This window comes from Heterocephalus glaber, unplaced genomic scaffold, assembly GCF_053883595.1.
Source record: "Heterocephalus glaber isolate CG9 unplaced genomic scaffold, H.glaber_assembly_v1.0 deba00001509, whole genome shotgun sequence".
NCBI lineage: Eukaryota > Metazoa > Chordata > Mammalia > Rodentia > Bathyergidae > Heterocephalus > Heterocephalus glaber.
In genome coordinates this window covers 5,117,699-5,145,543 of record NW_028258325.1, presented here as the reverse complement: position 1 = coordinate 5,145,543, position 27,845 = coordinate 5,117,699, and the positions used below count along the sequence as shown (strand labels likewise).

At 48.8% G+C, this 27,845-nt stretch overlaps 1 protein-coding gene across 8 annotated transcripts in view; it reads right to left on the bottom strand.

Annotated features, from left to right (window-relative positions):
* Positions 1 to 27,845, bottom strand: part of Stx18 (syntaxin 18) — a 105,803-nt gene that overhangs the window by 23,432 nt on the left and 54,526 nt on the right. For 6 of the 8 annotated variants that reach the window (XM_004847302.4, XM_021260303.2, XM_087187333.1 and 3 more), the window contains 4 exons: positions 18,593 to 18,660; positions 4,503 to 4,618; positions 2,880 to 2,957; positions 2,658 to 2,724 (listed from right to left, as the gene is read on the bottom strand). In XM_004847302.4, the coding sequence (XP_004847359.1) occupies positions 2,658 to 2,724; positions 2,880 to 2,957; positions 4,503 to 4,618; positions 18,593 to 18,660 (329 nt within the window). Of the gene's footprint in view, positions 1 to 2,657; positions 2,725 to 2,879; positions 2,958 to 4,502; positions 4,619 to 18,592; positions 18,661 to 25,486; positions 25,691 to 27,845 lie in introns of those variants that run through there. The other 2 variants (XM_021260301.2, XM_013073046.3) reach the window with 2 other exon arrangements.

The following is a 27,845-nucleotide window of genomic DNA, read 5'->3' as shown; positions in this document are numbered from 1 at the left end:
TGATTCTGAACATCGGGCAGGGAACCGCTAAGAAAATAGAGAGGGACTTCACAGAGAAGCAATCTCAGTGGGGGCGGAGGGATGCCTAGGGATTTGTTCGTCAGGTGAGCAGGATGAGGGTGTGGGAAGCAGAGAACCAAGTGTGCTCACATGAAAGCACTCTGGGTGGGAAGTCAGCACAAGAGCCACAAAGGGCGAGGCCACGTAGAACAGTCACAGGAGGGCCTGGTACCGCGGACAGGGTGGGGACGGGCAGACAGAGGTCCCACGCCTGGCCTTGAAGGCTGGCAGTGTTCAGCCCTGTAAGATGGAGGAAGCAAGGGTGTGACACACACAGCTTTAGGCGGATGCCTCTGCCTGAAGCAAGGCAAGCACAAGGAGAGGTCCCGCAGCTCTGTGGAGGCTCCATTACTTCCCGCAGGGTCCTGTGCTCAGGGTAACCAGGATGGGGCAGCTGTCAGGCAGGAGGTGCTGCTGCACCTCACTGTCTAAATGAGAGTAATGTCCATCTGACCGATCCCAATTTGTATTTCAGTCCAGACCTCTGCCAGGCCAAGAACTGAGGTGGCAGCAGCAAAAGCCTCTTCCTACTTTGCTTGGGGCACCTGTTTGGTCTCCCCTAGGAGCACGTGGCAGGCATCTGGCTCTCTCCCTGCTAGGCTGCAGCCCAGGGACCCCCTCTTCGCTCCCCCGCCCCCCAGCTGCACTGTGCTAGGACACCCTGTGCGCCTCCTCCCCTCCAACCCACCTGCCCAGACAGCTCTCTTTCAACAGCCAACACAAACCCACTGCTCGGGACTCTGCTTCCATGACTTTCAGGTTCAAACCTAGTTTAGCTGCGATGCTGGCTAACCCAATTTGCTGAGCTCCTTCCCTCATTTATAAGGTGGGATATGAACAGGTATTAATAGGGTGGTTGCAGGAATTAAATAAATCATCATACTGTTTGATACATAGAAAGTGCTTAATGGTAGACAACAGTCCAAGAAAAGTACTTTTCTTTGGTAGTATTGGGGATTGAGTCCATGACCTTCCACATACTAGGCAACTGCTCTACCACTGAGCCACATCCTATCCCTTTTTTTCCTTTTTTGCGACAGGATCTTACAAAGTTGCCCAGGCTAGCCTGGAACTTGCTATTGTCCTGTCTCAGCCTCCCCAGTAGCTGGGATTACAGGTATATGGCACTGTGCCTTGCATAAGTAAACATTCATTAACTCACTAACTCACAGGTGAAGTGTTTCACCTGTGTCAACTCACCTTCTCACAAGAACCTTATAGGGTAGGTACTATTAGCTTTCCCATTTTGCAGGCAAGGAAGCCAAAGCACAGAGGGTAAGCAGTCTGCTTAGCACACAGCTGGTAAGTGCAGAGTTAGGGTTCAGACACAGGCTTCCAGCTAGAGTCTGCGCTCCTAGCACACACATTTCCACCCAATCACACTATTTCCCTCTCGGGACTCACTATGACCTAATTAACCTGCATATCCTGTTTTTACAGCAACCCAGCCTGCCTCGAAGCTCCCTGAGGGCAGGGGCTTTATCTCTGACCCTCTCAGCACAGTGCATGAGAAGTAGAAACTATGGCTGACAGATAACTCATTTGCTGTCTGCCACTAATGCTTCTATCTGCTGGCATTTACATTTTCATGTCCACTTGGCAGGCATCCGGAAAAGAGCTCCCACGAAGGCCTTCAAGCTGCTTCCTCAGAAGGCCTGTGTGCAAGACGGCTGGGAGGCCCCAAGAACGGGTACTGTCAGGGCTCTTCCACCCTAACCCAAAGGAGCAGCTGCCCAGGCCTGAGCTCTGAGTGCATGCCATGTGGTTGGAAGCTGGTTCAGCACCGAATACCTACTTTCCTCTGGGAGCCTAGCCTTTTATATGTGCCAGGCAGAAGGCGCCCATGTGGCCAGCTCCCAGTAAATCCTTGGGTATGAGTCACTGATGAGTGTCCCCAAAGGGCAACGCCCACACCCTGTCATGAGTGTGTGCTCTGCACTTCCGGTGGGATGAGGCCCCGGGGAGCCCGTGCCTGGTCACCTAAGGCCCAGACACGCAGACCAGTTGCCGGGAGAGACGCACGGGTGCCTGGCTCCGCTGCCCCGGCAGTGTGGCTGTGGACAAGTCACCGAGCCTGCGGCTTCACCCGAGGAGCTTCAGTCACCGCGGCTGTGTGGTGCTCAGAATGGAGCCTGCAGGAGACGGGTGCTGCAGAGGCTCCGTGCTGAGAGCAGGGCACCTCTCGAGCACTCTGTTAGGCCTCTGGTGACCCAGGGAGGGTCTCGTGGGGGAGCACGGGCCATGACGCCTGAGCTCTTGCTTACAGCCAGCCCTTCAGGGGTGAGGAGGAGGCGTGGGGCGGAGACCAGGGTGAAATGGCTACCAGCGGCCCGCCTTACGGGTCAGTGGAGGAACCACGTGGGCAAGAGACAAGTGTGGAAGCAACAGCCTGGCTGGGGCTCAGCTCAGAGGCCCCTTGACAGTGGGACCACGGGCGAGCGACCACATCTGCTGGGCCTCCGCATCCTGGCCCTGAGCCCAGAGTGCTGCATGGTGCACCCAGTAAGCACTGGCTGCGCTCAGTGGGGAGGAAGCCCAGCCCAGCACAGGGCACAGGAAGTGCCCTCCGCCCTGGAGCTGCTAACCGAGGTACTCACAGGCGCTTCTTGTCCACCAGGCGCTTCACCCGGATGGCTCTCTGCTCTGAGTAAAGCTTGCACACTCCTGCAGGGAGAACACCAGACAGGGCCCATGTAACACGGCTTCCTGGGCGAAGGAGTCATCACATGACACACAATAGCCTTCAGCTAGCAGAACCACATGCTGAGCCACATCTACTGTGACATGCCATATTTAACCCTTAAGAGAAAATGCAATACTTTTTAAGTAATCTTCAGTGAAATCCAGAACAGCGGTCCTGTGCTCCTTCACTTGCTGGGAATGTATCTCCTTGTGGGCTGAAAGAGAAAAGGACAGCATTCAGGGCTCTGGGTTAACGGTCCCGGAGACAGCTCACCACTTGCCTCGAGGGGGTTACTTTATGGAGAGTATTTCTTAAAACACGGTTGTAAAACAAGTCTCGTGTCAAGGGAGAGTGCATTTTTAAGAGTAAGATTTATTAGGCTTTACCAGAGTGGAAGACTAAGCCCACAGGAAAACCATAGCCACCTAATTTATGTTTTTTCAGCACCCAGGGACAGTAATTGCTTGAGTGCTGGCTCTGGGGGAATAGTAGTCACCAATGCACACGCTGACCTTCAAGTAACGGGTTTAAATCCAGCCCGACCACACAGTCCCTGGCCTAGGTGTGCCCTGTCCTACCCACTGGCTACTCACATTCCCAGGGTCCCTTAGACTCCAAGTCACACTCTCCCTCTCCAGCGGCCATCCCTGACTCCTAGCCAGAAGGATGCCTTTCCTGCATGAATTTCCGTACAGAAGTCTGCTAAGACGACCTCACGAAATGGCACAGTCTCCGTATATGCATGTTTTTCTGACAAAAATTTCAGTAGCTTTCATCACACTCATGAGTGGCCCACCAAAGCTCTCATGGAAGTGTCCCCAACAAAAGTCTGTCCAACTGCATCTGGCAATTGGAATTCTGCTATTAATGCGATCTATCTGCCTGAGAGCATCAACAAGGCACAGAGGAAGAGACGGGACCTGGGGAGCCATCCCAGGCCTCGATGGGGAGTAAACCCAAGGGAAAGCAAGACAATGAGAGCCCTCCTGGTGCCGTGCATGGTTCTAGGAATGCTGTAAGGGTATAGCTTAGTTCTCACAACACCTGTGAGAAGACAGACCCTGTAATGACCTGCCTTTTCAAGATGAACAGACAGAGGCCCGGGAGATGATGCCAGGCTACCCAGGCAGAAGGTGGCAGAGACAGGCGCACTGCTCAGCAGCCAGGGTGAGAATCCCCTCCTAGCCACGAGGGTGCCATACCTACGTTTATGTTAATGAGACCAGCAGAACTCACATGATCGCCCTCCACCCTTACCCACGTGTCATCAGCCCTGTCCCCCTGAACATGTTCTCTGAGCCCGGCCCTGGTACATTTCTGGTCCCTCTGCAGAGGTCCCTCCCATCTCGCTCCTCTCAGATGCTTACCTTGAATGACAGTCTTCTCATGACCTTCAACAGGTTAGGTTACAGCAGATCAGGAAAGGAAGAATTTAACGTGGGTTCTTTTCTATCCTTCTGATCCTGGGGGTTGAACCCAGGCCTTTGCACTGAGCTAGTCCCCAGCCCCTTTTCACTTTTTATTTTGAGACAGGGTCTCGCTGAGTGGCTGCATTTCCCCAACCTGCGATCCTCCTGCCTCACTTTCCTCGTGTGCTGGGTACAGGCATGTGCCACCACGCCCAGCTGGATTTTAAAGTTTTCAACCCTAACTCTCAGTCAGAACCGAGAAGGGAATTGTAAGTGCTGGTGCCATATGAATCTTTCGTAACTACCTGACATATTCATGGCTGTCTGTCTGTGTCTTCAGAGTACTTTACCTTCTGTTCTGAGTTGCTGAATTGCTTCTGAACAGGTCCTCATGAATATCTGAGCATCCTGGTCAATCTGGTCTCGCTCTGTGTCTGTCATCCTCCCGTATTCAGACATGATATGGCTAAAAAAAGAGAGAAGAAGAAAATGAGAGGGCACCAGTAAACAACAACTCCCCTGGGCTGTGGAGGGAGGAAAGGCTTCTCTGACCAGGCGACAGGGAAGCCAAAGACTGGAGGAGGAGGAGGAACCATCCAGAGGGTGGCACACAGAAGTGGAAACCCCTGGAGTCGACCACGAAGGCAGGCCCGGGGAGAGGAGGCAGAGCTGGACCTGTAGGGCAGCTCTGGGGGTTTCACGACACAGTGACCGAGTTACGTCTACACTGCCAGCTCACCTGCGTGGTGTCTGGAAAATCATGCAGGGATACAATCTGGGACTCTGGAAATAAACGTGAGAAGCTGGTTTGGGCTGTTATCTTTTGATGTCGACAAGTAGTCTTCAAAACTCACAATAAAAGAGCTTTTCGAAACAAATTGCATTTCCCTTGTTCAGTTAAACCTAAAATTACTGTGCTAAGGATGTTCATTTTTTAATACTGCGCCTTGAAGCTCAAAATCTGGAAGCTCTTTACCTTGTTCATCTTCCTAAGACCTAGGTGAGTGTGGTAGCATAATTAGTAATGGTGATGCTACTAGCCTAATTCAACACTCTGGATTTTACAGCTGAAAGTCTAAACCACAAGGGATCCTAGATAATGTGTTTTACCCATCAGCCCCACTAGCCAGCGAGTCTCACTGAGGTACTGGGTCTCACCACCCCGTACCACTGTGACCCCATTTCCTGCACTGGCTCCCATGTCTGTTTCACTCTGGTCACAATGGCCATCCTGCTGACCCCAGGCAGCTACGGTGGCCTCCTCGGGCCTGGCCCCCCTGACCACCCTGTGGGCTTCCTGTAGCATCTGCATGGTGCGTATTTTTTATACCTGTGCTGGTCATTAGATGACTGTCTCTCAGCTCAAAGCTGCCCTTCTCTGCTTTGTGATATGGAGTCTGGGGACCCCACCCAATTCTACTGCTATTCTGCCATTATCTGTTACCTCTACTTGTTTAAAATTGCATTCATTATTCCCTGAAATATTAAATAATTATGTCTGTCTCTTCCCAGTAGAATGAAGCTTCATGAAAGCAGGGAGTTTGGTTCAAGTCTGCTTTCCTGACACCTCAAATGGTGTTTGAAACTAGCTGAAGACTTAGTCTGACTGACTCCTCACTATTCATCCCCTCACTCACTTTCATACTGACACAGACATATGGGCTGAGTCTCCAAATGTCAGGGAATGGGCCAGGGGCAAAGCGCAGAGTTGAACGAGGCTTACACTGACCTGCACAGAGGGTACTGAACTACAGGGGTGACACAGAAAGAGGGCCACAAGGAGCTGTGGTGAATGGCAGTAACGTACAAGGGGACAGTGGACAGCTCCTTCGGGGTGGTGCCGGCAGGCTGAGGTGCAGGAACTCAGCACGGAGGGCAGCAGCAAAGACCAGCTACAAATTCCCCACCAGCAGGGAGTGGGCAGCACAGCCACGTCAGCTCCAGCCCATGGCAGGCCAGGAATAGGAGCAAACAGGCTGGTCCCACGTAAAGCAAACATCCCTGAGATGCACCTCGGGGCTGCCTGGGTTGCTTCAAAGGGGCGGCACCACACGCTCGTGGTTAGTGTCTCCACACGGAATGTGTCTACCATGTGCCTGCGCTATTTTTCAAATAAATGTGGATGGTATTGTGATGAAAACGTACATACTTATTTCTTTTTGGTTTTTGGTACCGGGGATTAAACTCGGGTCCTTGCGCTTGCGCAGCAGGCGACGAAACCACTGAGCTAAATCCCCGGCCCAAGTGCATACTTATTTAAAATTGTTTCTGACTGTGATAGTTGTTTCCCAATATCAATAGGCTTTCTATAAACACAGTGATAATATAAGCATGATCCTCCACTCTCAGCTGGAACAGGGCCCCTGTGCTCATCACTGGGAACAGCTGCTGAGGACTGATTACAACAGAGGAGCTGCATTCACACGGCTCCTCTGAGGTCAGTGGCTGGAGGCAGATGAGACTAGGCCCTGGTGCTCTCCGCTGGTTAAGAGACCACTGCCAGAGTTCAGGAAGAGACGAAGAATGAAGAGAGCCGGAGCCCTGGCAGTGTCCTGGCGTGCGTGTGTGTGCGTGTGTGTGTGCACATGCGTGTGTGACAGATATAGGAAACATTTAGTAGGTACCGTGGGCTGGCTGGGGGTGGAGGCAAACAAGAAGCCCAGGGAGTCTGGTCTGCACGACTGCACATCCAGCCACGAAGGGCAGGCGGGGCAGAGCGAGGGGACCGTGTTTGGGGCCTGGGCTTCAGACAATGGCGGAGGGACGGCCTCACTCGGAGGAAACGGGTCCCGAGCACACAGACGGTTCTGACTCTTGAATTCCTACGATATGTATAATGGCCACCTGACAGTCACCAAAAGTAATGAAAGGTTGCTGAGGATGCAGCCTCAAATTGAGCTATCACAATCACAAAATTATTACTCTTCTGGAAAAGTCAAGTATCTGGCAAATAATTCCATAAAATATTTCCTCATAGGGCATACATATGTACATTCATCAAAGTTTGCTTTCATTTCCTTTATTATGTACTCAAGAAATTTTATTACAGATCCCAATTTATCTATATATTAGACTCAGTCTGGATTAGCCAATTTCCTTCATGGAGAAAGGAAAAAATTGGGTATTAAAATCTATTCACTGGTTCAGAAATTTAAAGAAGAATGTATTTTTATTTAGTTGATGAGTATATCAAGAAAAGACAGGTTCAAAATCACAAAATATCACTGATACTTTTCTGCCTATTAATCTAATGTACAATTAGACACTTCCTGAGGCGAGATGAAAGAATGACAAGCGTTTTACATTGTGGTAAAGATATCGAAAAGGTACGGGCAGAAGCTCAACACTACAACCTTACTTTTGCTCTATGAATACTAAATTAACAGATTAATTTCCAAATATACATCGGACTCTAGCTACACATTGTAAGACTCATCTGCCCAATATGCATTCTGAAGTTAAACTCTAGTGTCTAGGCTGCAGAACTGAATGCAATGTAGACACTGCTCCCAGTACTGTATTAGAGCTGCACCTACAGGTTTATGCATGTTTATATACCACAAGACAAAGGCCAGCCTTATTAACACTTTCCGTGCACTGACACTAACCACTGGTTTGGTACTTTCGTGTACATTTACCTACCTAACTCTCAAAACTTGATGAGGCAGGTACTACTGTATTCCCACTTTACACATGAAGCAGCTGAGGCTCAGAGAAGGTGCATAACTTGCCAAGGCCACACAGTCAGGACTGAGATCAGCAGGACAGGCGGAAGGACGAGTCAGTGGGCCTCAGTGCTAGGCCAATAGAAAGGCTGAGCTAGTGAAGATAAACATGGCCACACTGTGTTGGGGGAACTGAGGGGAGGGTCAGGTGAGGGACTCCTTCACCTCTGCACTCTCTAGTACAACGTAGTAGGGAGGAGCTCAGTAGGTTTTTGTTGAGGAAGTGGCAACAGCAGGGTTTGGGTGGTGGCAAGGGATCAGAAAGAGAAGGGCTGAGATGTAAAACTGTCCTGAGTAGAACAGATACCAGAGGCAAAGTATCAACAAACGCTGACATCTGGGCCTGAGTGAGTAAGAGGCATCCATAACAACCCAGCAGGAAGAGCAGAGGGCCCTGGAATTGGGAAGAAAGGAATAAACTGGTGCTAATCAAATATTCCATGACTAACACTTTGTTTTGAAAAAAGAAACCAGACAAATGGTCCCCTAACCATTTTCTGTTAACACCCTGGGAAACTAAAGGAGATTTTAAGGAATACCAGATCAGTTTCTGAAGTGCTACAAGAAAAGTCACACAGTACAGCAGCTACAAACTGGAACCAGGGCCGAGGACAGTTCCTCTGCAAGGAAGTGCTCACTATAGCCCAGTGAGCTCAGGAAGCCTAAAAACTGCAGTAAAGGCTGTCTCCTACATCAGGTCCTCAAACAGCCTGGCTTGCTCGGATCTAGTTTTAATTTATCTCATTTGTTTAGTCCTAATCTTCTGAGGGCCACCAGGAAAGTCTGGCCCTGGGAGAATGCCAGGAGCAGAGGCAGTGACAGAAGAGTCATTGGGAGCCAGAGGCTGGGACAAACTGAGAGCCAGTAATGAGCAGCTTTCCATTCAGCTGGTCTAGCATCAGGTGGGAACAGACAGATCAAAATAGCAGCTTTCTCATGTTCTCCAACCTAAGGGACGCTGCCTGGCAACCATGCTGAAGCGCTGCTGTCCTCGCTCCCCGGCACCCCAAGATGACCACATCCCCTCTCCTGTCTTGTCCTGTCCTGACTGCCCTGCTTCCTGCTCTCTGAGCCCTCCCCCCACCTCCTGCAGTGCCTCCTGTGGGCCCACACCCCACCTTCTAGGGCGGCAGTGTTCCAGTCCTGGCAGTGCCCCACCCCAGCCACTCTCCTGCTGCATCACCCTTGAGTGAACTGAAACATGTGCCAGTGCTCAGCCTGTGTCTGGCCCAGAGTGAACACTGCATGACTTTATTAGTTACTACCTACTTCAAACTTCCTAACTGCATACAAACAAGCTGCTATTCCTCCCAACTTAAGAAATGAAACAAAGTCAGTTCTATTCCATGCCCCTACCAGCTACTACCCAACTTCTCCCTTTTATGGCAGAGCTCTCAACACTTCTAGTCCTACTCTCCTTTTTGGCCATTCTGTCTTGGACTCGACTAAACAGGCTTTTATCCTCCTTGCTCACCAAGTCACCCATGGCCTCCTGTTGGCTCAGTCTATGCCTCCCTTGTACTCTCCATAGACCCAGCAGGGCAGGCGACTCCTCCTCTCTGGTTTGTTTTCCCTGCCCTCCGTGACCCCACACAGTCTCGTCTTCTGGCTCCTTCCCTGGTGGCTTGTTGTTGGCACTTCTGCTGACACCTCTCGGCTCCTGCCCATTTCTCTTACTGGGCAAGCCAGGGCTATCTGCATCTCTTCACTCTACATCCTCTTGGGCTTTGAAGACCAGTTTCATACTAACAAGTCAAGGTTATACTTCAGCCGGAACCTCTCCTTGAACTTGAGACACTCACACCTAACTGCCTGCTTGTTCCACTTCTTCAGACGTTTCATCTGCACTGCAAATATGTCACAACTGAGTCACTGGCCTCTGCTCATCTGTGTTGGTGGCAATGCCATCCTCCCAGCTACTTGCGCCCCAAACCTCGAGGTCACCCTGAGCTCTCCTTTTTATCACCCAGCACATAGCTAATCTATCAGCAATTCTGTTGGTTCTACTTTCAAAATATCCTCAGAGTCTGGTCTCTTCTCATCACAGCCATTGCTCCCTCTCTGGTACAAACAACACATCCCCCCCAGCCTGTGTCTGAGGGCTCCAGCTGGTCTGCCGCCCTGCCAGGCCCTCTTCTGCTAAGCACACGAGCCATGCTGAGCATGTTCCAGTGACCCCTGGACCCTATCCAGCCCCTGCCCAGGTCTTCAGTGGCTTCCCACCAAAGCGCAAGGCACTAATTCCTGACGGTAACTACTGGGTCCTTCAAACGACCTGTGAGCCCTGGCACCCTGCTGTCTCTGGACTCGCTGTGCCTAGCCCCCATCCCCTGGTGCCAGCCACCCTGCCTCCTCTTGCTCCCTAACCCTCAGGCACACCCTCCTCAGGACCTTCGCCCTGGCTGGCTGTGCCCCTTCTGAATGGTCATTCCTCGGACACCCGCACAAACCGAGCCTTTCTTTCAGGTGGTTCCTCAGTGTCACCCTCTTCACGAGGCCCTCCCTAACACAGCTTTATAAAACTGTAGTTTCTTGACATGTTCCATCCCTCTTCCCTCTCCCACTCTCCAGATACTCATCCTGCTTAATATCCTATATATTTTAGATTTTTTTTTTTTTTTGGTGCTGGGGATCAAACTTAGGGCCTTGTGGTTTTGAGGCAGGTGGCAGAACCATTAAGCTAAATTCCTGGCCCTTTAGATTTGTTTTTGAGGTACTAGGGATTGAATCTAGGGACTCTGCACTAAGCTACACTCCCAGCCTCCTCCCACCCCTTTTTTGAGAAAAGGTTTTGCTAGGCTGTCTGGGCTGAGCTTGAACTTATGATCCTCCTGGCTCGGCCTCCTAGAATATTGGGATTACAGGCATGCACCAGCGTGCTTGGCTACCCACAAACCGAAGCTCCATAAAGGCCAAGACTTTTGACCGTGTGTTCACTGCTATATCCCCATGGTTAAAGGGATGCCCAGCACTTAGCAGGTTGATCAATCAGTAAGGAAGTGGACAGCATGGGCTGAGGTACAGCTGCAGTTGCACTCCCAGTGAGTCCTCTTGCCGAGATTTCACCTCCATCCGAACGCCTGCAGGCACACCCCGCTGTGGTCTGGATCCAGGCCTCATGTGCTCACAGGCAGGGCTTTTGGGAGGTGACTGAATCATGGCCTGCGACAGCAGACTTGCCCTTAGGAGGTGGGGTCATCTGGGGTATGACCCAGAAGGGTATCTCTCCCTTGTCCGTCCTCACTTCACCTTCTCTCGTTTCACCTTCCTGGCCACCATGCTCTGAGCAGCTCCCCTCTGCCATGGCCTCTGCTTTGGAGCCAGCCAACCATGGACTGAAACCTCAAAACCATGAGCCCAATGAACCTTTGCCCCTTTAAATTGTGGGTGTTATTTTGTCCCAATGACAAGAAAAATAAGACATCCCTCTTCCAGAGTATTTTCGAGAAAACCTACACACAAATAAGCAGGAATGCATGGATTCTGCGTCCAGGCCTCCTGTGGAGGAAAGGGGTGATGAAGCCTGGGCTCTTCCACCCCAGCCATTGGGTCACACCCCTCTTCCTCGGTGCGGCCCTTGCCCCACTCCCGCCCCGCCTCCACATTTCCAGGGTAGGCAGGGGAGGGAAGAAGGAGGTCCTCAGCCTCCTGGGGAATGGAAAGTCCTGTTCTCAGCCAACTCGGAGTTTTCCCTACCCAACACTCCTTGACCTAGTTAGTCCAGCTCAACATGGAACCATAAGAGAACGAACTCTCTCTGAGGCACAAGTCCCAGAGGTGAGGCCTCTGCCCCACCTCTGAGGGCCCTTTGCCTCTCCTTCCAGGGAGCGATGGGCAGGGTGGGCAGAGGGACCAGGAGTCTCGCTTGTCCCTCCTGGAAATCAGCTTGTCAGAAATTGAGGCTGGAGAGGTCAAGGGCTCCTAAATCAGCAAGGTTTCGCTTCTTTTTTTTTGGTGCCGGTGATCAAACTGGGGTCCTTGTGCTTGCAAGGCAGGCAGCGGAACCACTGAGCTAAATCCCCAGCCCCAAGGTTCCACTTCTGAGGGACATGCACCCCGCAGACAGCGCAGACCTGCAAATGACCAAGTCCAAGGACACAGATTAACATCCTCCTACTCCGTATTTCGATTTAATGGAAACTCAGCTCAGTGAAACTAAAAAGGTCTGCAGTTTAATTTGCTAAAACTGATTACTCAAAAGGTGATGTTCCTTTAGGATACACACACACACACACACACACACACACACACTAACCTTTTAAAGTAGAAATTGATAGTGCTCTCATTCTTTTAGTATCAACAACAAAAATCAAAAAAGTTTTTCCCCTAAGTGGGGTTTTGTTGTCAAGATATTGTGGAAAACATATATAAACCAGAGAAACTGGTGGAGAAGCTATTTTTAATTAAGATTATTCAGAGAGCCAGCCAGAGGCTACCTAGGTTGCATGCTGTTCTGCTCTAGTAAAATGTCATTACTACAAAACAAAACAAAAAAATTAAACAGGTCAATAAAGTCTGAGCTCTCCATTCTGGAAAAAATTATAGCTTTCTAACATGCCAAACTAACACAGCCTCCTAGGTCTGCAGGCAGTACTTCTGCAAGCAGCCTTTCACTTCAGTGATTACACTCCATGTGACACGCTCCAGGAGCTGGCCAAGGCCAGCAGTCCCACCTCCACACAGGCGGCAGGGGAGCAGGAGCAGGAGCAGTCTGTCACCTCCGGGAGGGGCAGTGGGAGGGGCGCTTGCCCTCTGGCCTTCACATTTCCTCACGGATCAGCGGATCAGCTTCCCCAGGACACACCTGGCCTCCTAGCTCCTCACCCTCCACCCGTGGGAGTGGCAGGGACGTCTCTGATTGGTCCCTGGTCAAAGAACTGGGCATGTAACTGGCCCTACTCCCCTCTGTCTCTCTCACTCTAGGATCTGCCTGCTGTAGACAGCAGAGTTCTGCTCTGACCCTTTCTCACTGTCGTGAAGGGGCCTGGCCCTGCTGCCTGGGCTCCAGGCACCGCGACTGTTCAGTGACGCTACTAGCTGAATGCATCTGTGTAGTTCAGGAGCCGTGTCCAAGGCCACCTACCTGCAGACCTCAGCCCTGGCTGCCAACCTGATTTTACCAATGACAGACCCGATAAGATGTCGCTGATCTGACTCCTGTATCCCATGTCTCTCCCTCCTGAGACCCACCCTCAGGAAACAGGGAGGTTTTGTTTTGTTCACTAACCAACTCCCTCCAAGTGCATCATAAGCCAAATGGAGTCCTAACTCAATTATCGTCCACCAAGGGAATTCTGTGTGCCAGGAACCCTTACACACATCTCATTTAATCTTCACAAGACCATTATCCACCTTCTATCAAAAGAAAACAGGAACAAAGATATTAAGTGAGTTATGCACCCAGATGACTAATGCATGGCAGAGCTGAGACCGGACTGAGGTGTCACTGGCGCCAAAGCCCAAGCTCTTCTGAAGGGACCGGAACAGAGTTGGCCATGGGACCCAGGGTACACGGCTTGGCAATGAACCGTCAGCTCCAGGCAAGTGAGCAGAAGCCTGAGCTTCTGCAATGAAGGGAGGACTGGTCAAGACTGAGGGCTCCGGGCCTGTAGCATGGTGCCTGCTCAGAGAGGGCAGGAGCTGGCTGTCGTCCCCTGGCCCAGGCCTGCTACCACTGAAGCTGGGGGTGTGGGGTCCGGCTCATGGCCTGCTGGGCTGAGATACCAGTGGGAGCGGTGGGGGGTGGGGACCCTGGAAAGCACAGCGTGGGGGCTGATCTTCCGAGACTGAGGCTAACTGCCTCGGGAACACCATTACGATCAGGAGTGTAACACTACTGCACTTGGACACGCACACCATGACAAGAGACTGCTCTGGCACTGCATTTCAGTCACGCCTTCTCCTCTGAACCTCTTACCTCCTCCTGGGAGATGACTGTTTCCTCCGTGGCCATGCAAGCTTTCTGAGAAGGGCCAGCTGTGAGCATGTCAGAGTTTGTGGGCTCGTGTCTGTCCCCACTACTCACTTCTATCTGTGTGCAAAAGCAGCCACAGACAGTATACAAACAAAAGGCGTGGCCATGTGCCACCAGCAGATCACTATCAGGAATACTGAAATCTGGATTCCAGGTGATTTTCACATGTGGTAAAGTATTATTCTTGTTATTATTTTCCCCAACCATTTAATGTGCAAAACGACTCTCAGCTAACAGGCAGTGGGCTGGAGCTGGCAGCAGGCTGGGGTCTGCTGAGCTCTGGCTTGGAGGGCGGCACTGCATCCACACAGGGAATGGCTCTCCCAGGTTCCCACGGTCTCTACCGGACGGCTGCAGCCAAACCACTGATTCCTGGTTTCCTGCATTCACGCTGCTAGACGCCTTTTCAAAGCAACAAGAAGTTAACAATGGAGCTCTACAAAAGGTCTCTGTAATCACATCTTCAACCAAAGTTTCCAGGTACTAAAGAAAGAAAGTGGAAGTTGACAGGTTTATATAAGTTTTATAGCTTCCAGATTCTCTCTGGCTTCCATTTTATGGCCTATCAAATTAGTATTTGATACATACATTCACCTTTAGAAATAAAATTTACACTGCCATCTAGCGTTAAGCAACTATTTTAACAGAAGTTAAAAAGGTTTTCTTTGGGCCAGGGATTTATTAGCTCAGTGGTTTCACAGCCTGCTGTGCAAGCGCAAAGACCCAAGTTTGATCCCCAGTACCAAAAAAAAAACAACCAAAAAACCAAAAGTTTTCTTTGCACTATGCATTGGGATAATTATTTTAGTGTATTCCAAAATAGTAGAAATGAAATGCATTCAAAAGCATAACACTGCCTATGTTAAGTATAAGTGGACATAGCATCAGGAATTGTTTAAAACTCACTGGGGGTATAATAAGTATTTTTTCTGTTGAAGAATTTATATAAAGTATTTCCAATTTTGTATATAGTGACAATGTTAAAAAAGGCAACCTCCCCAAGAGGATTTCTTTTATATTCTCAAACTCTGTGAGAGGAAGACTCCTGAAGAGTAAATATCTCATTTTGTTAAGATGAAATCCCAAGAAGATGCTCCTAATGTGCCATCTCCTCTGTCAAACTCTGCTTTTCCACTCGTTCGCATAGTGCACTTGATGATGATTCCCACAGTAAAAGCCAGTGTAGCCCAGGGAAGGGGTGGGGACAGCCCCTGCTCGGTGGGCTCCTGTGTGTGCTGAAACCAGAAGATATCCCTCCCAGAAGCTGATTTGGTCAAAATGCTTTCTTTCTTTTTAGAATTCTACCTAGTCTTTCAAAAAGGCATTTTAGGTGATTTGCATCATTCCTTCACCTGTACAATGAGCATCTTTGAGTGAGAGACTGTCTTTTTCATCTCCGCCTGTCTGACATGGTACTGAAGAGAGTAAGAACTCAGGATGAACCGATCAGGAGCTGAGGAGGTGGGGGCGTAGACACACAGATGACTGTAGATATTTCTTTTTAATGCAAAGTAGGAACAAATGACAAAAGTGCTAAAAGCAGAACCCTGGGTAGATAAAGGACAAAGTGGCAAACAATGGAGTAGTCAAAGTCAAAACTTGCAGTCGGTCCTCGTCCTCTGTATTCATGAACATGTTCACTTTGGTAGATTCAACTACTGACAACATTCAGATGAAAATAAATGGATCTGCAGTTGACAGGCAAAGCCTTTTTCCTGCTTAGTCCCAACACAATACAGTATGACAACTATCTACACAGCGTTTACCCTGTGCTAGGTATTGTAAGGAATCTAGAGGGGACTTCTGGGATATGCAAAACTACGCCTTTTTACATGGGGGCTTGAGCATCCACGGACTAGTGTCCTGGCCGGGGTTGGTCCTGGACCCCAATCCTTTGCTGGTACTACTCTAACAGAAGTCAGGCACTGAGGAATCTGAAGAAACTGAGAAATTTTAAGAGCTGAGAAAAGGCCAAGAAATATTCAACAACATTATCGTTAGAGAAAGACAAATTTAAAATGCAGCGAGCTATCACTTCAGACTTCATTTACAATGATTACAATGAAAGATCCAACTAAAACGGTTATCCAACTAAACGCCTACAAGGACGTGGTGCACACGCAACTCCTGTGCATTGCTACTGGCAGAGTCACACTACTTGGGGAAACTGTTTAGTAGTTACTTTAAAGCCAAGTGCAAACCTACCATGTGTGTGACCCAGAAATCTCACTCCCAGGCACTCACTCAATGAATATAGGTGCTCGAGACAAGGTGTGTCCAAGACGCATCTTCACAGCCACTTTATTCACAGTAGCCCTCAACTAGGAACACCCCAACCGTCCCGGCTGGAGAAGTAAACTGTGGCAGTCTCACACTGAATGACACAGCAAGAAAGAGCAACACTGGTATCTGCGGCCATGTGCTGTGTGAGAGAAGGCAGACACACAACACAGTGTACTAAGTGATTCCATTTATACTCAGTTTGAGGAAAAGCCACTGCATTTGGTGATTAGAAAGTCAGAGAGGAAAGCTTCAGCAAGGTGGTGGAAACTGAGAAGCACCTTTAGGGTCAGAGAGGAACCCATGGTGGGCAGCCGCACAGGGTCAGCAAACCATAGCCCGCAGGCGTGGTCACACCATCTGAGAGCTAAGAACAGCCTTGACATTTTTCAAAGACTGTAAGAGAAAACAATAAATAAAACAAAAACCAAAGAAGAATATGTGACAGAAAGCCAACGAGGAGCACAGAGCCTAGAGCGCTTACTCTCTGGCCCTTTGGAGAAGGCCATCTGATCTGATCCCCGACGCAGACTTCCTCCCTGTGTTGGGCACCGGATGAAACAGCAGGTGACGATGTGCATGACTCAAGGGGGAGGCAAGGGCAAGTGTATGCGCTGAAGGGAGAAGGAAAAGAGCCTGCTCATCAGGAACAGGTGGGAATCACGAATGCAGGACAGGGACCCTTAAGAACAGAGGGAACCGATCCCCTACAGACAGAGGGGAGGGGGATCGGTGCTGAGGCAGGCATGAAAGTGACCCTGTACAGGGCTCCCCATTTCCAGAGGAGGCCAGATGGGACACCTCTATCTGACCACTCCGTGAGGCTACAAGCCCTCCCCAGCACTCCAAGCCCAGGGACCGCTCTACTCTGTGTTCCACAGGACCGGTCACCAACTTGCTATAAACTTGGTGCTTGGTTTTGCCCAGCCCTAAAATGCAAGCTCCACAAATGCAGCAGGATTCGTCTCTTTCCTTCTTGTTTTTTTGGCAGTACTGGGATTGAACTCAGGACCTTGCGCTTGTGACATCTCTTTCATTCTTGATGTGCCCTAAGAATCTAGGACAGTCCCAGCCACTGAGCAGGCATTTAACAAACATTTGATGAATGAGTGAGTGAATCTGCAGAGAGCAAAGGGTGAGGCTGGAGGTCTCAATATCGGTGCCACCGATCTTTGTGGCAGATGCTGCCTCACTGTGGAGAGCTGTCCTGTGCACTGAAAGACCACGGCACATCAGCCTCTGCCCACTAGGTCTCAGGAGCACTTCTCTAAGAAGTCTCCAGATATTGGCAGGTCTTTCCCAAAACCACCTGGGCTGAGAACCATTGGGCTAATGGTGCACTTCAAGGCTGTGGAGTTGCTCATTCATTTGGCAAATATTTATTAACTGCAAGAGCCGACAAAGTCTCCAACCTCATGACACTTACAAACTGTTGACAAAGACAGATGATAAACTATAACCTATTACTATCACTGAATAATTATAAATCGGGATTTGTGTTATGAAAAAATAGGATACAGAAACAGAGCTTAACACAGAAGAGTTCTGCTTCAAGAAGGGTGGTAGGAAAAGGCCTCCCAGAAGACAGTGCTGGAATCTGAAGAGGAGGCACAGCAGGGTGGGGAGAACAGTGTGTGCCTGGAAGGCGGGCAGGGCAGGAGCACCCTGGCAGGACGCAAGGCACACCAGGAGGCAGGCAGGGCTCGAAGTGGGGCCAGACCACCAAAGGCAAAGCCATGGTGTGGGGCTAGCGCCGACGCTGACTCGGCCGGGTATTCAGTGGTGGGTCTGCTCAGGTGGTGACACAATCCAACGGGTGTTTGCAGTGGTGGAAACTGGACCCAGGCACCAGGAAAAGGACTGATCAAAGCCCTGAGAAACGAAGGCCACGCCAAAGTGGCCACGCTCCTGTCTGTAGCAAAGGTCAAAAGCCAGTGAGAGGACAGAAGAAGATGGTCAGCAGGACTGAGGCTGGGCACTAGCAGGGAAGGCCAGGCAAGGGACAGAAGGTGAGGGAAAGAAGCATGCTCTTGAGGACACCACTAGACCACCATGATCCCAGGCCAGGACGGCGAGGCAGGTAAAAGCAGCCCAACGGAGCTCGCAAAGCTTGCTCCTCACAGGCTCAGGAGACACAAACTCATGTGTCCCCAACTTCACGCACTGCTCTGTAAGTGGGCAGGGAGTGTTATCTGCCGGGAGACAATGGCACCTGCGGAGACGCAAACAGACCGGAAGAGGCTGCTGTTGCGGTATCAGGCCTGGGCTGTGGGCGCAGCAGAGCCCTGGCTCTGGACCTCTCTTACACTGCAGATCTTCTTCTGCTGCCAAACTGATCCTCCCCAGTACAGCTCTCAGCTGTTAAGCAAAATATGAGGACAGAAAGCTCTAAAGCAACAGCAATATTAGTATGGAAAAGAACACAGTCACCAAAGTCATGGCAAAAAAATGATGCACTTACCTATAAGCATTAATATAATCTTTCCTGTGCTCCAGAAGAAAATCTTTCAGTTTGCCAATGTGAGAAATCTAAAATTAAAAAAGCAAACAGCAGATTACAATCATGTAATAAATTCCACATCAGTGGAGATGTAACGAAGGCTGCGGGAAGGCTGTAAAGCTACGCAGCGAGCGATTCTGCTTTCAGACTCTCGTGTAGTCACCGGCTCCTGACTTGGTCTCTATCAGCGGCCCCTCTTCCCTCTCATGGTCGTGATCTGTGACATTAGGACAGATGAGCTCTAAGGACTGTGGAGCCGAAATGAGATAACACATCTGCTAATCGAGCAGCACAAGGTCCACAAAGGTCAACTCCCTTCCTGGTGTGTCTGTATCTATGATTTTACAAGTATTCCTTCTCCCAGGCAAGCATTTGAGGGGCTGGATGCTCAGGCTGGAGCTACAGTGTCTAAATAGGGCCCCAAAGAGGAGCCAGGTTGGAGAAAGGCCCGGGAAGATGATTTATCTCTGCTCAGCAAGTCTCCGTCTCCCCTTTGTCTGCTTCCACGGATGAGTCAAGGGAACGCCAAGGCACGGGCTGACTCCCAGTCTCAGGAACCCACCCTGCAGTGTCTTCCATGTGCCTGGTACTGAGTGTGGAGCTGGGGAATCACAGTTAAACAAATAAAATCAAAAGGAGTAGGAAGGAACCCGGCTTGCAGTTGCCAGGCATATAAGCGTTTCTAGAAGGGGAGAAGGGTGAACTGGACTCAGCCTGCGTCTTCCTCCGACCCCGCTCGCTCTCCTCCCGAGCTCCCAGTTTGCACTCCTGCCAAACACATGGGGCCGGCCTCCCAGGGCTGCTGAACTTTCATCTCTTCAGAAAGCTTTCTCATCAAGGCCAACTCAGCCTAATTTTCACTCTGCTCTGAACTTAAAAGGACTCTGCCCACCACACACTTGGCACTCAATTACACCTGGCTGTGGACGCTGACTTCACTTTTACACAGCTTCATTGTCGGCCACATGGGGGGCATCACAGAGAGGGGCTGCACAGCATCCCCTGCAGTTCTAGGCCCAGGAAGCACAAAGAGTGATCAATAGACATTTGTGGAATGAAAATAGGTCTAAACACAAAATAGCATTTCTCACAAAAGAAAACATTCCACCAGTCTAGACTATTATTATAAAGGCAGCTCAGAAAGGTGCCCTAAGACCCTTCCGGGCAGGGATCGAAGAAAACAATGTAAGTGAGGCTGCCGCAAGATCCCTGTGCTGGACAGCTGAGCAACGCCGGAGTCTCTCCAGCACCCGCAGTGACCCGCACTTTCGCACCCCTGCCTCCCACTTCCCAAGAACCCCGAGCTAAGCAGCTCGGGAAAGCGGACCTCACAGACAGACTGACTTGTAGGACCGTGGGGTCACACGTTCCCTGTGTGGGAGGCAGGGCTCAGTGCCGAGCTCAGGTTTAAGCCCAAATTTGGCACATTTTCCACGGTACCACTGTCTTCCTCACATTCCTCTCCTCTTCCACTTAAGCTGCATCGCGAAATCTCACTTTTAAGTCTGTTAAAAAATTTTAGGAGATGTGCAAGGAAGGCTTCATCATATCACATGCAAGATCTGATCAAGAGATTCCCGCTTCAAACCTTCAGTGGTCTCCATCCCTTATCCTATCCCCTACCCACGAGGGGTCAAAAACTCCTTATCCCTCACTCCTGTTCAGGGGCCAGGTGAACAACCAAAAGGAGTAAAGCAAAGGAACTGGTGGGTGGATACAGGGGGCAGTGGTGAACTCTGGTTTCTCTTTGGGATTTAGGACTCTTCCCCGTTGACTGAGCCCCCCAAATCACACGTTGGTGGCCCTCTGGCAAATCAGCCAGCAGAGCTGCTTTTTTCCACCACAGCCAGTCCCCAGCGATGACCATGGGCAGAATTCCTCTCATGAGCCTGCAAGTCCTAGGGGCTGGAGGGTGCTCTCTCTCTCCCCAGCACTCGCTGGGCACAGCTCCTGTCTAAGCAGAGCCTTCAAAGTTTTTGTAACTGTTGGATACACAGTGGCAACTGAAGAATCACAGAAGGATGATACCTACTGTGGAAGGCAGAATAATGCTTTTCCAGGCCCCTTCCTTTAAGGATGATACCTACTGTGGAAGGCAGAATAATGCTTTTCCAGGCCCCTTCCTTTAAAGATGTCCTTGAATCTGTGACTATATTGCATGAAAAAGGGGGATTCATGTAGTGGATGAATTAATGCTGCTAGTGAGCTGACTTGCTTCAAGTAGGAAGATTATCCTTGGTTAGCCACAGAGGCCCAAGCAACATGAGGGCTCTTAACCATGAAGGGGGAGGCAGAGTAATGTTGTGCAAGAAGACGAAACCCACTGCTGTTTGCTCTGAAGATGGAGGAAGGAGCCCAGGAATGGAGAAGAGTCCTCCCACAGCCTGATGATACCCGGGAGTCTCATGTTGGACATCTGACTCATAGAGCTGTAAGATAGTAAGTCTGTGTGGTTTTACGTCACAAGTTTATGGTAATTTGTTAAAGTGGCAATAAGAAATGAACACGTCTATTTAGGGTCTTAATCTTCATAAGTTTTTTTCAGAAGTCATAATGCTTTCCATGAAAAGCTAAAAAGGTCCAAAGGAATCTACTATACTCCTTTGCCCCGTTCCTCATTTTTAGTTCATTCTAGCCTGCAAGAGTAGACCCGTGCAAGAGGATGAGCCCCAGGAGCATCTCATGAAAACATAATTACAGAGGTTTCAGTTAAATCCCAGCAGATGTGGTCCTAGCTTCACACGTTCTGTGAGGGCCAATTCTACAACATGAGTTCATTAAAACAGAGTGAAGCCTGTTCCAGGTTAAGTCTTCGTAAGAGGTGTTAAGTAATTACTGACTTAGGAACAACATCAGTATGATAACTGAATACTTAACATGAACACAATGTATAAAATAACATCCTAATGCAAAGAATGAAAAGAAAGGAAGCATCAAGATTATTTTAGATATTTGAGAGTTCCGAAATTTCTATTATATTCCTTAAAAATACACCTCAAAATCATAGCAAGTCAATTATAAAAAACTTCAACAGGTCTTTGATTTGTCTAAATTGGCACAGTGAAGTTCACAAACAGCATTACAACAGGGTTATCTCTGTACAAAAAGGATTTGACAATTTAATCACATGACTGCCAGCACCTTTAGAGAGATTCCTGGCCAAGCGGTCTGTTTATTGTTAGGCTTAGCCCTATTTTTGAGAATAAACTGCCAAAGACTGCTTATTTCACACAATTCTGATATGCTCCTTACGTTTTCCAGTGTTTTGAGTTTGAATAGTTGTATGCTCTGGATTTTTAATGTTTTACACAGGTGCTACTTCTGAGTCACTTGTACGATAAAGACATATGCATATAACTAAAGTGAATCCTTCTTTCAATAGGAGAGAAACCACTCTGGTGTAAAATTTGATGAGGAAATCAGTAAAATTAAGGTACATTTGCTGTTTAATACTCAAGTCAATTTCCTAGTCACGGCAAACGGCACAGGGAGTGAGGGAAGGGAGAGGGTTCTGAGGGGAAGAGATCGCTGGTGAGGTCTGCGTGGGACCAGGTCAGGGACAAGACGGAACAGCGGAGACGAGGGAGTAGTCTGGGGTGGAAGCCGCTTCGTGCAGCCCCACAGCAGGGTAGACAGCTGAGGGACACCCTGGGCGCCTCTGTAACCCCTCTTCCTCCACTTGGCAAGCGGCCTCTTCCACCTAGAGACCCCTGATCATCCTTCCAGGTTCTCCTATGTGTCACCTCCTCCATGAAGCCTTCAGAACACCTCCTTGATCTGTGACAGACACCCGTTTGCACTTTCTGGGTTACATCAGAAGTATTTATCTGCGGCACCCACCAGACTTCACTTAAGTCCCTGAGGTCAAGACCTCTGTCCTAGTCATTATTTTGTAACTCCAGCAGTGCCCAATTGTTGGAAGGGGAAACGAAGGTAAATCCAACAAAAAAGGCTTCACGGCTGATAAACCCTAATGTGCTGGCTGGATCAAAAAGGCAGAGAGGTACTGCACAGGCTGTGCTTAGACAACGGTGTGGATAAACAGATGAAGAGGGACAAGCCAGCGATTTGTGCACAGTAGTTCCCCCAGGGAAGTTGGCCAGGCGTGTCTGGAAGGTGCGGTGATGCCACCAAGTCTGTCCAAGTGTAGCCTGACTGCCCCGTGGGATGATCATGTCCCCAAAGTGGACCACCTTCCACCCCACCAAGGCTCTGCCATGTGACATTATATCTCCACTGGGAGGATGGGTATGGACAGAGAACAGAGAATCCCGTGCTTTTAAAACTTCAACTATAGCTAAAAGAGAAACAGAACAGAACGCAATATTCTTATATATCACCCTGTGCCACTCACTGTGAGTGGGCTGCTCTGCTTAATTCTGACAACAGGTATTTTTCTTAGTGGAAAGAAAGTGGCAGAACTGGCACGAGAGCCCTCAGTGCCCGTGCTGTGTGTGTGCTGGTGCTCTCTACTGGATCTGACGTTGGTCATTTTAGTGACTGCTATGCATCACTGTTACTACACTGGTTAAAGAATCTCCACTCAGTTCTGAATGATACTAAGAAATTACAAGGAATTTTTACTTAGGTGTGATGATGGTATTATGGATCATGATTATGTTTTATTTATCTCTCTGGTTTTAAATTCCTTCTCTTTTAGAGATAAGAACTGAACAATTCACAGTGAAATGATTTAATAGCCAGGATTCACTTCAAAGTAAGATGGGGGAGGTAAGAAAAGACACAGATAAGTCATGAGGTGATAACTGCTCAAGATGGGTGCATGTGTACACACAGGTTCCTTGTAGGTAATACTCTGTGTCTATTTTCATATCTGTATCTTCTTTTAACATTTTTAATCATGTGGAGATATAGATTTTTCTGCTACCAAACTAGAATAGCCCATACTTAAACTAACAACTAAACCCCAATAATCTCTAGTTATTTTATTTCTACGTATTTGAAGGCTTTGCTTACATTTTACTTAACAGGATCAATATCACTTTTAAAAACATCAACAACAAAACTCGGAGGCAGGCAGAATTCCCAGAGCTCTGCAAGCATTAGATAACCTGCTTCCCAAAGCAGCCGCAGAGGAGGCACTAATGCCACACATCTATCACACAGCCAAGAAGATGGAGTCAGGGAGGAGGAGACATTTGCTCAGAGACACACGGCTTGAAGTCTGGACTGAACCTAGGCCACTGAAGTACCAGGTGGGAGTTCTCTAGAACTGTGTTCCCAGGGGCAGCCTGGGAAGGGCAAGGCAGCCTATGTGAGCAACACCAGGCTGTTCTCGTCTACTCACATCTACAGTCAACTGCTCACTGCACGCTTGATTTAGCCAACAGAGATTGCTACTCACCAAGCACAGCCATGTACGAGCCAGGCAGTGCAAGACTGCTGCACGTGTACCTTGTCATCCCTGCACCTTGTAAAAATGGTATGACTCAGATGTTACCCACTGTTCACTTAATATACATGGGAACTGAGGCCCACACAATCATCAGACCAATAGGGGCAAAATTGGGGTTGACCATGGGTCTATGTGACTGTAAGGTCGTATTATTTATGTTATATTATGTTGTGAACAGACTAATCAGCTACTGAAGTTTGGCCTAACTAAATCTTAATTTTTCTTCATAGAAATATAAGCCAGGTTTTTTATGTGGCAGTATTTGCGTATGCTAATTTAAAAAGTGGTTTTTTGGTTGCCTAGCATGTGTGAGGCCTTCCCTGACTTTGATCCTCAGTACCACAAAAACAAAACAAAACAAAATAAAAAAATACCCCTCCACCCTCCCAAAACAAAACCAAAGTCCCTGCATCGGCTACAGAAAGATCTGCAAGAAGGGCATGTCTTCACTGGCCAGAACTGTTTCCTCCAAGTCCACTGCTGCCTGTGTTTTGTGACAAGGACGGTCAGAAAGCCTGGCTGGACAAGTATGGGCAGTTCATCCTGGGCACCAAGTCACCCTTTAGCTCTGGATTAGGTCCAGTGCAGAGGAGACGCTCTGGGCAAAGAACTGTGTGTGGCTTGGGAAAAGTAGGGCAGACAAAGCAAGACCAGTGGGAATGCAGGGAGGTAGCTGATTCTTGGGTCATAATCCCTGCTCTCCCGCTCACTGCTGTGAGGAGGAACAGTTAGACCAACATTCCTGGCCTCTCTTCCAAGCCTCCTCACCTCTAGGGAGACAAGGAGTGGTTTACCTGATTTATGATCCAGAGGAGGGAGTGAGATACTGCCCTTTCCTCCCATTTTCAGATGAGCCAGCCAGCAGAGAGGTTATTTTCTGGCCCAACTCCACCCATCTTTGGCCATAAAGCTAAAGCCAGCCTCTCTACTTGGCTTCTTCTCTAATTCCTCTATTTTTCTTTCAGGCAGTTCCAATGCTAGGCTGGGAATAAGGGGGAATGCTTTATTAACTCCCCTAAACTCTTAACCTTTGCCAGCTGAAGTTCTGAGCAATTTGCTTAATCTCCCTGGGCTTCACTACAAAGGAAAAGGGGTAAAATAATAATAATAATAATAATAATTATTATTATTATTATTTGTACCGGGGATCGAACTTGAGTCCTTGCACTTGCACAGGAGGCGGTGAAACCACTGAGCTAAATCCCCAGCCCGTAAAATTATTTTTAAAAAATAGTAGCACAAGTTAATAATCAATTTCATTGCATACCTACTACACTGTGGACATTCGTGATGTCTTTGCTTCTCCTAATAACCACACTGGGTATGTCCCGTGATGATCCCAGATGAGAAGATGCTGAGGTGACACATTACACATAACTCGTTCAAAGTAAATGGAAGACTGTCTGACCCCCAAAGCAAATGCCGATGTGTCTACTCACGTGGATGGCCCTGCTGTCCCATCTGAGTATGACGATGTCTCTGAGGACCGCTTTTATGAAAGTGTAGGTGGGACATTGAGAACAAAGCGGTTCAGGAAAAGGGACAGCACAGCGTTGCCAGCCACACTCCAGATCAGCTGGGATCTGTCTTTTTCATTACGCTTATTCTTAGCCAAACACCATTCTAAAACCACAGGTATTCGTCTCATTCATCTCTTTCTTTCTCTGAAAATAAATCAAGTTCACTTTTCACTGGTTTTGCTTTAATAAGTCTAATTCTACAAACATCAAAACACTGAATTCGTCCACACAACCCATTTATCAGAAAAGCAAAGTGATTCTAAAACAGTAGTCGTGTGGTGCCTGGATCAGATGCACTGATGGGGAAAAGGAAGACTCTGATGTTACCTGTCCTTATACCTTAGCAGGTTTTACTCCACACAAACAAAACCCCTCAAGTGTGATGCTGCGATGAACCCACTCTGTTGCCATAGATGCAACTCACTGCTGAGCACGGAGAGCTCAGGCAGAAGCAGGGCTGTCCAATGAGTGTGCAGTGTGGCCCACATGTGAAATATACGCAGTGCCTACTTAAAGCTGAGTACATACAGAGAGGGACCTCAGGGACTACTCACCCAAATAGTGAAAGCTGTCTGGGGGGCACAATTTGGGGATTTTGCTTCTTAATACTTTTTTGCATTGAAAAATTGTCAACCATCAGTACGTATAATTTCTGTAATCAGAAATGTTTTAAAACAAACAGAAAAGTAATTCTTCTCTGACTAAGACTGTACACTGGCTTCCTTACTACCCCCAAGGTCAGCTCCTGCTGCCTTCTCCAGACTCAGAGCCTCCCTCTTGGAACCCTCCACTTCTGACCTTCTCCTGCTCAGGAGGCTCTGCTCAAGGTCATGCTCCAAAGTCTTCTCTGCCATTTCCAGGAGAGGCTGAGGTCCCTCTGGCGAGCCTCTCTCCTTCAGAGGTGTCCCTATCTTATCATGTCTTCATGACCATCTGACACAGCTGCTCACATAGGCACTCACCCGCAGTGGTTCCTCCACCATGGGTTGGTGGATTTGTTTACTGAGATGGGGGTCTTGCTAAGTTCTCCCGGTTGTTCTCCTGCTTCAGCTACCAGAGTAGCTGGGGTTAGAGGAATGCACCACCACACCCAGATACTCAATAACTACTGAATGCTCCAAATGGATTTTATTTCCTATGCCCTTGGAGAGTTCATAAAGGTATGACAGATAACCTGCAAGCACGGTGGGTGGGTCAGCCACACACTCCTCACTATCTAGATGGCAACTCAAGTGCTAACACACAAGCAGTAATAGGAGCTCGCTCACAAACACTACTGTTTTTTCCCAAAGGGTTTTAACATTTCTCTATTGCTTTCTTTTTGATTTGGAATCAAAGGATTAAGCAAGGTTAACTGATCTACATAGGCCAAAGCTGAAACGCCAGACACACACGCACGCATGCCCCCCCCCCCATTGCAGACAAGCCTAGGAAGACTTAACACTGCGCTCACTCAGGCAGAGTGGACACAAAGGTAGCTGGGCATGGCTGCCATCTGCCGTCGTGGCAGTGGCAGGCCCCGCTGGTTTGAGTCACCTGCGCAACAGCCTGCTCCGCTGCTCCCTCCTGAGTGCTTTGTAAATTTCCCAAAGCAAGATGCAAGATACGCCCCACAGCAAAAGCCCTGTACAGAACAGTGGGATTCTTCTCAAAGAAAGGCTGCATTTCACTTAGGGCCAGTTCAGAGCCCTGGACCAGTGTCTTGTGGATCACAGCAGTGCTTTGACTTGCAACCCCTTCCTTCCCCAAGATGACAGGAATTCTGCTTGCTGGCAGTCCACACTTCCAACAAAGGCCTGATTGATTAGGAAACACAAAGCACCCATTTGCATAATTTGCCTCTGCAAGAAGCAAGCATTGTTCAAGATTAAAGCAACTCTAGTAGGTCCCTCTGGCATATTGTAAAAAGTTCCCTGTAACACAAAATCATTATTTTTTTTCATTCAATCGGTGGACACAGCTTGCTGTTCAGTTTAGTATGCAGCCAAAGGCACAGCCAGAACAACCACTGTTGTATAAATGTTTGCCAACTACTGATAAGCTAAAATGATTTTTCACAAGGATCATGTTCCAGAGTTTAATTTGGAGTCCACTAACTAAATTCTGAATCCATTCTCTTCAGTCTTAATTGAAAAATGCATCAATACCAATTACTAAAAGTCTTAATTAAAAGTTCAAAACTAAGGCACGCCTGGCCCCTGCTGGAGTCACAGTGCGGGATATCTAATCCTGTCCCGGTGCAAGACAACTCCCTGGGACAAGTCACCCACAAAGGGTC